The sequence below is a fragment of the Lupinus angustifolius genome, chromosome LG14, assembly GCF_001865875.1.
Source record: "Lupinus angustifolius cultivar Tanjil chromosome LG14, LupAngTanjil_v1.0, whole genome shotgun sequence".
Classification (NCBI taxonomy): Eukaryota; Viridiplantae; Streptophyta; class Magnoliopsida; order Fabales; family Fabaceae; genus Lupinus; species Lupinus angustifolius.
Window position 1 is genome coordinate 1,496,282 of NC_032022.1, and position 11,990 is coordinate 1,508,271.

Genomic DNA, 11,990 nt, shown 5'->3' on the forward strand with positions numbered 1-11,990 from the left:
AGGTTAGGTTTTTCCTTACCTCATCTTAAATATTGATCGATATTGTAGGCTAACCTAATCTCAAATGTCTTGTTTTAATGTTAATTTGGTCCTAGACCCGAGACTAACTTAATCCAAATGTCAATCGGGCTAGCTTTTATATCAGACCCTAACCTAAAACTGATATATATAATGCATACTCTTTTAGACAAAGTATTCTCAATATTACTTATTATTATGGATATGCAATTTGACATACGAAATGATATATGTAGATATTTTTGTTAATCATTTATTTATATATATATATATAAAGAAAATAGAGAATTAATGGCATTTTGTAGTATTGTAAAAGTTGGTTCGTGTCGGCCGGTTCAACCGATAAATCAATGAATCGGTCCCAATGTCATTGCAGTATACTAATTTTACCGGTCATGTAATTATATCAGTCGAAACGGGTCATAACGAGCGATTTTCAATTGAACCCTACCAATCATACTGATCGATTTTTATTTAAAATTAATTTTTTAATTTTCATTGAAAAATTATTGGTTTTTTATTTATTATCTAACATCTAACTTTAATTGTATGTAATTTATTAGTGAACCGCTATACTAGTACCTAGGTAAATTTGATGATCAATACAGTATTAATAACACTGATATTTTAGGTCAAAGATATGATATTTGTCTATACACAATTGAATATGCACATATAAACATGATAATTGATGATCATGGGCAGGTCATACTTGTGTCTTACTCGACCCCAAAAATTGATTAAGTCTATTCTTTGAACTCGATCTTACACTCAATATTTGAGCATTGTATAATAAGTGGAGAAAAAACAAGAAGATTGCAAGTTATAGCATTTTTATATCTTGTAAGGCAATCCTTGCCCTAGATTTTATTCTTCATCCATTATTGTAAATTTTTTATCACAAAGGCATGGTGATAACCGGGAGAGTGTACTTGGAAGAGGTTGTCTTTTAAGGGTGAAAGTTATTACTGAGTGTGTGATGTAGAATGAGTCTCGGAAAGAGAAATTGTAATTGCAACTCATAATATATAATAAAGAAATCTCTTGTGTTGTAAAAACGTTGGATGTAGTCTTTAGTGGACAAGAAGGTGAACCAATATAATTTTTTTTATACTTTCTCTCTCCTCTTTAATCTCTTATTTTTTTGTTCTTACTTGGTAATTTTTCTGCATTATTTCCGCTGCTACATACTTTTTTTCTCATAGCAGAAAAGTTGTCCAAAGAGACGAGATAACTAATTCATCTCATCTTAATTGTCATATAATACTTACAAAGTGAATAATCAATTAAAGCTTGCAGAAGACACTTTGTGTAAAGAAAATGTGTGAGTGAAACTGTGAAACCCTTACGCCTTAAAAACGATATCATTTTAGACTCATTTTTTCAACAACAACAAATTTGAAGCCTATTGATCGATTCAACCAAAATATGTCTGGCTCACCGGTTTTGACCGTTTTCTACTAGTTTTGATACTTAGCTGGTACAAATGATATCCCCCATACTCGTAAGGGTCTGGTTCACTAGTTTTTCGCTCGAATCAACCAGTCTGATACAATTTTTTATCGTTGGTTGGAACCTTTGGTCATGTACCATATAACATTTTCTCTTCTATGGAAGGGAAATGTGTATGCTTAAGATTAATAAACCAAAACATTGTCATGTTATATATATATATATATATATATATATATATATATATATAGGTTTTGCTAACTTGGATAAAGAGATATTTTAGTTGAATTAGGTTAGCATTGTGCATCAAGACTTTTGGACAAAATTAACTCTTCAATTTTAGTTGTAATATGAGACATAAGACATTAAATATAGTTGTTGAAACTTTCGCTAAAACTTCTTTTGAAAATTAATATTCGTTAAGACTTGTCTTCTTTTCAACTTGATTTTCACTTCTACTCAAGTAACATTATTATTGTTTCACAGTCGTCCTGAATTGAGCCTCTAATGTATCATGATTGTTGAAACATTATGATAGAAGAGAGATTGTGATAGTCCAAAAAAGTAATAATAGGCAAGCTTCTTTTGTACTTGTAGTGAAAACTTTTCTTCTTCAACAATACATCTTGCTTTCTACAAAAATAGACTGACAAAATAAGCTTTGTTCATTGGACAATCCCCTTTTTTGGGTTTTCAATTCAAAACAAATCTTCATGAATGTCGACAAGTCTTTTACACATTCTTAATTTAACTATGTCGATTCTTCATTCTTCTCTAATTGGCGACTTGAGTTCTCGATTTTGAACTTTGAATATCTCACATTAAATGTGCATCTTCTTAAATGAATGTTCATATTCATTGATCTAGCGAGTTTTGAGATATGTCTAAAATTAGACAGATCTTAAACACATGAATATTGAATACATACGAGTCTTGAACACATACATGTCATATATACATGATTCTAAAATTTAGCTTATGATATTGTCTTAAGAATATAATGTTAGTGAGAAGATAATATTTCAATACTTCAAATATGTTTTGGTACTTGTGTGATTTTCTACATACTTAAGATAGACAAATTAGAACATTCATAAGATTTAATATAATCGTACTTGATCTAGTTGAAATCTTAAAATTTAAAGACTAACACTTACAATGTTTTGAGACATCCAAGATTTTGACATAGTTGGCATACACAAGTCTTATGTTGCTTTTCTGACTTCTTATATTAATATTGATTGTTATGTTGGCATGAAGAAGTTGCATTTGTCGACCCGTACTTCTAATCAATTCCAAGCATTCCTTTCATCAACTTCAACATCTCACTAAATAATGAGCTTGTGTTTTGCCGAGTGTAATTCTATTAGCCTTCTAATTGTGTGCTATATTATAAGAATATGTCCATTATCATCTCATCTTCTAGCTTTGGTACATCGGAAATAAAGAATAGAAGGAAACTAAAGCATATCGGAAAAATCCATCTGTAGGATGGACAATGTCCCTATAGGTGGATAATCCCAGATTCTCAAGTCCACATGAAGGCTCAAACTAAGTTTATACGTATAATCCACCATCATATTTCTCTCTCTGTAGATATGTTGAAGGTGAACATTCCAATTCCTCATAAACAACCCACATATATTATGAAGTACTCGAGAAATAAGATCTAAGTGAATATGCACCTTATTAGAAATGAGATGAATTACTTCAAGGCAGTCACTTTCCAAAGTAATAGTTCAATGGCTAGAATAGAAGATACAGTTTCAAAGTTTCCACTAAAATCTCATAACCAAAGATCGTTATGATTGTAGATCACACCACCTCCTCGAATCGTTTGATCATGCAGACTACAACTACCATCCACATTAAGTTTTACCCTTCCAACTTCTGGACGACACAAATGGATGCTCGTCCGGGTTGTCTCATTTGACATTATATCAATACCCATTAATCCCTGAAATCGTCATGCACATTTTGTGAGATGTAAGAAATGTCCAAAGTACAATTTTCAAAGATTGTATTATTATACTACCATCGAGACCACCAGATATATGCTAAGAAGAGACGTCTATAAGAGAAACTAACATGAGGTAGAGATAACATTGAAGTAAATTGATTAACATGGTAGATTGTATTTTCTCCTCTTGTTTATATTAAGATAATATATTAAATAATAAAATAAGTTAGTTCAGGTACTTAGATAAAACGAATGGCCCATTATTTTTAAAAAGAAGTGATTTTAAGAATAATAGATTATTTTTAAAAAAATATGTTAAACAATTATTAAAGGAAAAAAGTGTTAATACACTTTCAATATTAAAACTACACCAAATCTCAACCGTTGGATCGATAACCGCCCTTAGATATAAATACGATCCCATTCTAGAATTAGGGTTTTAAGTCACAGCAACGAAAGAGTTAGTTTTGATCTTATCTGCATCCTCATCTTCCGATTCGTGGCAAAATGGCACAAATCCAAATGAGCAAGAAGAGAAAGGTCGCATTTTTATTCGTTAATGTTTCTGAAATGAACATCATAACCATTCATTTTATTCTAAATTTGTTGTTTTTTTTTGCATTTTTTTTTGCAGTTCGTAGCTGATGGAGTTTTCTTCGCTGAACTGAACGAGGTTCTGACGAGAGAGCTCGCTGAGGATGGTTATTCTGGTGTTGAGGTTAGGGTTACTCCTATGCGCACTGAGATTATTATCAGAGCCACTCGTACCCAAGCTGTTCTTGGTTAGATTTCTTATTTCAATTTTTTGTTATTTATTTATTTTCATATTTAATTGGTTTCTCTATAGATGATTTTGTATAATTTATAATTTATGAGATGTAGCTTACCCCATTGTTATAAGAGAAAAAAATGTATGCACTTACCTAAGAGTTTTATTCAATATAACCTTCATTTTTAATCATCATTGTCTCTTCGGAAAAAAAAATTAGATGGATAATGCACTGAATGTATATAAATATTTACACTGATAGCATAGATAGTACATTCTTCCTTTAATTTTTGATATTGAATGATTTTTTTATTAGTTAGTTGATGCCTAAGGTGCATGATTTACAATAGGATATAATTTTGTGGATGGATTAATGTAGCACATCATATGGGGTGTGTGTGAAAATGCTTTGTTGTTGTTATTGTTTCTTATATAATGATATAACAATGTAATGAATATTGGATAATTAATTAATTTGGTTTCTTATGTATTGATATAACAAAATATTAAATACTTAGTTAATTTGGTTGCTTATGATTTTCCTGATATATTGATACGGCAATGTATTGAATATTGAATAAAGGGTGGCAATTGCACGAAGCTCCTAATTATTGGGGTCTGGTATAATTAATTTAATTGGTTTGTGAAATATAGGTGAGAAGGGAAGGAGAATTAGGGAGCTGACCTCAGTGGTGCAGAAGAGGTTCAAGTTTGCAGAGAACACTGTGGAGCTTTATGCTGAGAAGGTGAATAACAGGGGTCTGTGTGCTATTGCCCAGGCCGAGTCTCTTCGCTACAAACTACTTGGTGGCCTTGCTGTCCGGAGGTATATATTCTTAATTCAATGCTTTAAGTCGGTCATTTTGGATGTAGAAAATGATTTTTATTGATAATATTTAGCATGGTAGTTTTCAATTTTGTCATGTTTTGTTAACTGAACGTTTGCTCGGATGATTGTGTAACACACTAGTTCATTTTGTTAACTATTTTCCAATGAATATCTCTTGAAGTTTTCCTCTGAAAGTTGGGTGTTGAAGATTTCTGTTATTTATGTATGCATTGTTTTTCCTTTGTGTGTGATGTTCTGGTCAATGTGTCTGGGATGCATACTGAAATTTATTTTAATGTGATTATTTTTTCGAGACCATATTTGGTCATCTATAAAACAGATTGGCGCTTCTGTACCAAATTTGTGTCGGAAGGTGACTAAATCATTTTACATCCTCTGTTCTATCAAAACTCCTGAAATTATTTTGTATTCAGGCAGTATTATTGTGGGGGATACAATTTGTAATCTCAAACAGTTTCAATATTTACTTTTTTGCTCTGATGTGGTTTGATGCAGTGATTTATTTTGTTTCCCATCTATTATTTCAAGGGTCTCAATTGATACATGTCCTATGTTGTCTCTCCTTAAAAAAATTTAAGTCTTAAAATGTCATCTATTTTTTATAAGTTGACCATGCATTGTAATACTATTTTATAATGTATATATCCTTTAGTAAGTTTTGCTTCCTTCTCGTAGATGTTAACCATTGTATTGTAGCTTGATTTTGTTTGGCTTTGTCCATTTGCCCAGTGTTTCTCTGTTTTTGTTGAGCTGTCTAGTCACAAATACTCAGTTCTAATAGAGTCTTCAATTTGACATCTATGTATCAAATTTGATATGTATGACTGAACAATCTCATAATTTCATGTTTTGCAATGGTTGATTAATTTTACAGAAAGATTTATGGTTTGACTAATTATTATAGCTGCTGAAAGTGAATTAGGTGTTATAACTTATAAGTAATGGGATGTTTCAAGTTCATTCACTTAACTTCTTCAAACGTATGAATATGCAATGCTGTGTGTTTTTTGCATCACTAACAACTGTTATTGTTTTTTAGTAAATTGATTAACATGGTAGATTGTATTTTCTCCTCTTGTTTATATTAAGATAATATATTAAATAATAAAATAAGTTAGTTCAGGTACTTAGATAAAACGAATGGCCCATTATTTTTAAAAAGAAGTGATTTTAAGAATAATAGATTATTTTTAAAAAAATATGTTAAACAATTATTAAAGGAAAAAAGTGTTAATACACTTTCAATATTAAAACTACACCAAATCTCAACCGTTGGATCGATAACCGCCCTTAGATATAAATACGATCCCATTCTAGAATTAGGGTTTTAAGTCACAGCAACGAAAGAGTTAGTTTTGATCTTATCTGCATCCTCATCTTCCGATTCGTGGCAAAATGGCACAAATCCAAATGAGCAAGAAGAGAAAGGTCGCATTTTTATTCGTTAATGTTTCTGAAATGAACATCATAACCATTCATTTTATTCTAAATTTGTTGTTTTTTTTTGCATTTTTTTTTGCAGTTCGTAGCTGATGGAGTTTTCTTCGCTGAACTGAACGAGGTTCTGACGAGAGAGCTCGCTGAGGATGGTTATTCTGGTGTTGAGGTTAGGGTTACTCCTATGCGCACTGAGATTATTATCAGAGCCACTCGTACCCAAGCTGTTCTTGGTTAGATTTCTTATTTCAATTTTTTGTTATTTATTTATTTTCATATTTAATTGGTTTCTCTATAGATGATTTTGTATAATTTATAATTTATGAGATGTAGCTTACCCCATTGTTATAAGAGAAAAAAATGTATGCACTTACCTAAGAGTTTTATTCAATATAACCTTCATTTTTAATCATCATTGTCTCTTCGGAAAAAAAAATTAGATGGATAATGCACTGAATGTATATAAATATTTACACTGATAGCATAGATAGTACATTCTTCCTTTAATTTTTGATATTGAATGATTTTTTTATTAGTTAGTTGATGCCTAAGGTGCATGATTTACAATAGGATATAATTTTGTGGATGGATTAATGTAGCACATCATATGGGGTGTGTGTGAAAATGCTTTGTTGTTGTTATTGTTTCTTATATAATGATATAACAATGTAATGAATATTGGATAATTAATTAATTTGGTTTCTTATGTATTGATATAACAAAATATTAAATACTTAGTTAATTTGGTTGCTTATGATTTTCCTGATATATTGATACGGCAATGTATTGAATATTGAATAAAGGGTGGCAATTGCACGAAGCTCCTAATTATTGGGGTCTGGTATAATTAATTTAATTGGTTTGTGAAATATAGGTGAGAAGGGAAGGAGAATTAGGGAGCTGACCTCAGTGGTGCAGAAGAGGTTCAAGTTTGCAGAGAACACTGTGGAGCTTTATGCTGAGAAGGTGAATAACAGGGGTCTGTGTGCTATTGCCCAGGCCGAGTCTCTTCGCTACAAACTACTTGGTGGCCTTGCTGTCCGGAGGTATATATTCTTAATTCAATGCTTTAAGTCGGTCATTTTGGATGTAGAAAATGATTTTTATTGATAATATTTAGCATGGTAGTTTTCAATTTTGTCATGTTTTGTTAACTGAACGTTTGCTCGGATGATTGTGTAACACACTAGTTCATTTTGTTAACTATTTTCCAATGAATATCTCTTGAAGTTTTCCTCTGAAAGTTGGGTGTTGAAGATTTCTGTTATTTATGTATGCATTGTTTTTCCTTTGTGTGTGATGTTCTGGTCAATGTGTCTGGGATGCATACTGAAATTTATTTTAATGTGATTATTTTTTCGAGACCATATTTGGTCATCTATAAAACAGATTGGCGCTTCTGTACCAAATTTGTGTCGGAAGGTGACTAAATCATTTTACATCCTCTGTTCTATCAAAACTCCTGAAATTATTTTGTATTCAGGCAGTATTATTGTGGGGGATACAATTTGTAATCTCAAACAGTTTCAATATTTACTTTTTTGCTCTGATGTGGTTTGATGCAGTGATTTATTTTGTTTCCCATCTATTATTTCAAGGGTCTCAATTGATACATGTCCTATGTTGTCTCTCCTTAAAAAAATTTAAGTCTTAAAATGTCATCTATTTTTTATAAGTTGACCATGCATTGTAATACTATTTTATAATGTATATATCCTTTAGTAAGTTTTGCTTCCTTCTCGTAGATGTTAACCATTGTATTGTAGCTTGATTTTGTTTGGCTTTGTCCATTTGCCCAGTGTTTCTCTGTTTTTGTTGAGCTGTCTAGTCACAAATACTCAGTTCTAATAGAGTCTTCAATTTGACATCTATGTATCAAATTTGATATGTATGACTGAACAATCTCATAATTTCATGTTTTGCAATGGTTGATTAATTTTACAGAAAGATTTATGGTTTGACTAATTATTATAGCTGCTGAAAGTGAATTAGGTGTTATAACTTATAAGTAATGGGATGTTTCAAGTTCATTCACTTAACTTCTTCAAACGTATGAATATGCAATGCTGTGTGTTTTTTGCATCACTAACAACTGTTATTGTTTTTTAGGGCCTGCTATGGTGTTTTGAGATTTGTCATGGAAAGTGGTGCTAAGGGATGCGAGGTTTGTTCTACAAGGCAGCTTTGAATTCATGGTTTTATATTGCTTTATCAAGTGAGATGATTGTAACCATTGTTTATGTTGAGCAGGTCATTGTTAGTGGAAAATTGAGGGCCCAGAGAGCCAAATCCATGAAGTTCAAGGATGGGTACATGATTTCTTCCGGGCAACCAGTTAAGGATTACATCGACTCTGCAGTGAGACATGTGCTCCTCAGACAGGTTTTTGCTTCTGATACTCAGACATGATTACATTGAAGGATTTATTCTTTCATCATTGAGTGTCATGCTAAGCATTTTGTTTTGCTTTTTTAGGGTGTTCTTGGTATCAAGGTTAAGATCATGCTTGACTGGGATCCTAAAGGAAAGCAGGGTCCCAAAACTCCCCTTCCTGATATCGTCACAATCCACACTCCAAAGGAGGAAGAAGAATACATTCGGCCTCCTCCTGCTGTTATTGCAAATGAAATTGAAGTCCCTGTGGCTGTGGCTTGATGAAAATGTTTTCACCTTCCCTGGAATAGTGGGTTTCATAGAACTTGAGTGCTAGTTTTTTTGTATGTTTTCTTTCAAGTCCAAAGACCGGTATTTAAAAATTTATAGTTTCTTATCTGTTTAAGAAACTTCTATACTTCAGTTTTAAGCATAATCTGTTTCCTTCCATTGTGATCTCTTATAGTGTGGTTTATTCATCCTGCTTTTCTAGGTTTCTTAAAAACAATGTGTGAAATGATTAAAATTGTTTATTTGTTATTAAACAAAAAAATCTGTTCAATAGTTTAAGGTCTGCGTCTCTCTGCAATGATATTTGAAATCTTAGTGGTTGGTTACACACAATAGCTAGGAAATAAAGTTGAATGATTTGTTTTTTCTTTCCTTCTTTCTAATTACATGAAAATTGAATGCTTTTAACTTTGCTTGATTGTGTTTAAGAATGCACAAATGTAGCTTGGTTTGTTTTTGTGTATAATATGAAATTGTGGATATGAAACCCCACTCAAATTTACCAGTTTTTATTATTTTAAAACCATGGTTATATCATTGAAAATATAAGTACATGTTATCGTGACAATGTTGAGTTGGACTACATCTTGGCGTGTGCCAAAGCTGATGAAGCAATTTGTTTTTGTTAATTGAGATATGTAGAGCAATGTTTAAACATATAGCTGGCTTATTTCAAAATGTATACCCATGCAGCAGAAACATGCACTCGATCTTTCTATGAACTCCCACAACTATTAAATAGTTTCTGTTCAAGAGTCAGATATTAGTACACACAATGATATCACATATACTTGTGATGATGAGAGGCTAAAAACCCTTCAGTGTCTCATAACTTCTTCAGAGAATAGATTCATGCTTGATTTGATTTGTAAGCACTAAGCAATAATTGTAGCTTGGTATTTTATAGTGAACCATACCTATTAGTATTAGTTTACAAGCTAACACAATCAATTATTAGTGACTATGGGTTGCTATCTATGTTGTATGCTCATTTTAAAAAATATATCTAGATACAATACATTCAACTTCTGAATTTTCCTTTCCTTTTTGGGTGGATTTGCCTTCATATAACATGTGGAACCTCTATAATATTCTAACTTGAGCTTTTATGTCAATACACTATTTGTCTATTTTATCATGTTTAATTCTTCTTACCCATTTGTTCCATTCTAATTTTCTGTACACTATGTTTATACTTTAAAAATGGTGAGTTTGAAGGTAAGGTTGTTCCTTATGACATGAAGTTACAGGTTCTAATCCTAGAAATGGTTCTCCACTTGCGGGGTAAGGCTGCATATAACTACTCTACTCAAATTCCACTAAGTGAGAGTCTCGTACACACAGAAAAAGTTCCTTAGTGTTGGATTATATCAAAATCTAATCTTTTTCTGATTGTTAATTCCACATCCATGCAACAGAAACATGTAACTAATCTGTTTCTATGATTTGCTAAAACAAAAACTTTAGGAATTGAAAAGCAGCTACTCAAGAGTTAAGAATCACACATTAGGACACACAAGATGGTTCAATGCATAATTGAAGAATATTACAAATACATATAATACAAAGATACATATAACAATGAGACTCTAAAAGTTCAAATGGTGCCTTAGAATTTCATCAACCTCTCTTAACAGGATCAAAATTGGACACACCAACCACAACACCAATAATAGCTCCAAGCACAACTCCACCAGCAATAATGCTGAGCAAGAAGTTCTTAAGAGAAGGTGGTACTGCAGCAGCTTCAGCCACATCAGGAACAATCATTGAAGCTGTCATTGCAGCTGCACTGAGTCCTGTCACAACTTTCTCCTTCATGGATGAAGCTATGACTTGAAACCTTACATTGTGTTTTGATGCTGCAACAACACCCTTTGAAGCCCTTAGAGGAAGTGGCTTGAAGAATGATTCAGAGGTTGGAACCAAGACCCTTTTCTGGTTTGCATGAGTTAGTGGCATGGTCATTGAAAGTGCTGAAGTTGAAGCCATTATTTTTCTCTAGAATGTTGTTCTTTCCTTGTTAGTTGTTGAATCACTTGGTTGAAGTTTGTGTGAAGAGTTTTAGGTAAAGGGTTTGGTGTGGTATGAGTTATGAGAGAGTGGAATGAGAGGTGGAAATTGATGGATAAGGTTATCTAGTTGGAACAATCATCAACCTCTTATTAAAATTATTACATGATCAAACTTTAATATTAGATACTCCACTAATATGCATCGATGGTATAAAAATTTATACATAATTAATATATTATTCATTATTTTGTGCATTATTTTAATCTAAGAGTCAATGATAATTGAAAATAAATAGTAAATGATATAATACAATATAAAAAAGATTCTTACGCTATGTATACCTACATATTTATGTCTTAATTTTACTCTAAATAGATGTTATTGCTGCCATTGATCCTAACCATATAATAATGTTATTGACATATTAGATTATTACTTTAGTTCGGATAAAGATCTCATGTCTTGATGTCCTAAATCATATCCTGAACTAATAAAAATATGTTTTATCAATTAAAAAAATTATATATTCATTATTTTTTCTATTTTTACTACAATATCATCAATATATAAAACATGAATTGAGACACCATTTCAGACATCAGATATTTGTTCATTTGGTTTGTAAGGAATTGATTCATCACTTGTCATGTGTAACAATACAAGAGCCTCCTTCTCGAAGGAACAAGACGTTAGTCTAATAGTGTAAGGCCCTATTGGATCTTCAAGAGTGAAAATTTGATTCCTAATAATTTGTTAGGAGGGATAGTCACGAACCTCGAAAGAGATTAGATATTTACCCAAAACGACGAGGGAGTACTCTAGGT

At 31.8% G+C, this 11,990-nt stretch overlaps 2 protein-coding genes across 3 annotated transcripts; one reads left to right on the forward strand and one right to left on the reverse strand.

Moving 5' to 3' along the window:
• Positions 3,837–9,319, forward strand: LOC109326763 (40S ribosomal protein S3-3-like). Of its 2 annotated transcripts, none has more exons than XM_019559565.1 (6): positions 3,837–3,970; positions 4,065–4,212; positions 4,854–5,025; positions 8,596–8,650; positions 8,737–8,868; positions 8,962–9,319. In XM_019559565.1, exons 1-6 carry the CDS (start codon positions 3,938–3,940, stop codon positions 9,139–9,141), a joined length of 720 nt encoding a protein of 239 aa, XP_019415110.1. In that variant the 5' UTR covers positions 3,837–3,937; the 3' UTR covers positions 9,142–9,319. The 2 variants fall into 2 exon arrangements, with proteins under 2 accessions (XP_019415110.1, XP_019415109.1); XM_019559564.1 differs by lacking the exons at positions 3,837–3,970; positions 4,065–4,212; positions 4,854–5,025 and adding exons at positions 6,344–6,477; positions 6,572–6,719; positions 7,361–7,532.
• LOC109326764 lies at positions 10,613–11,251 on the reverse strand. The gene has a single exon (XM_019559566.1). The coding sequence runs from the start codon at positions 11,140–11,142 to the stop codon at positions 10,771–10,773; it is 372 nt and encodes a 123-aa protein (XP_019415111.1). The 5' UTR covers positions 11,143–11,251; the 3' UTR covers positions 10,613–10,770.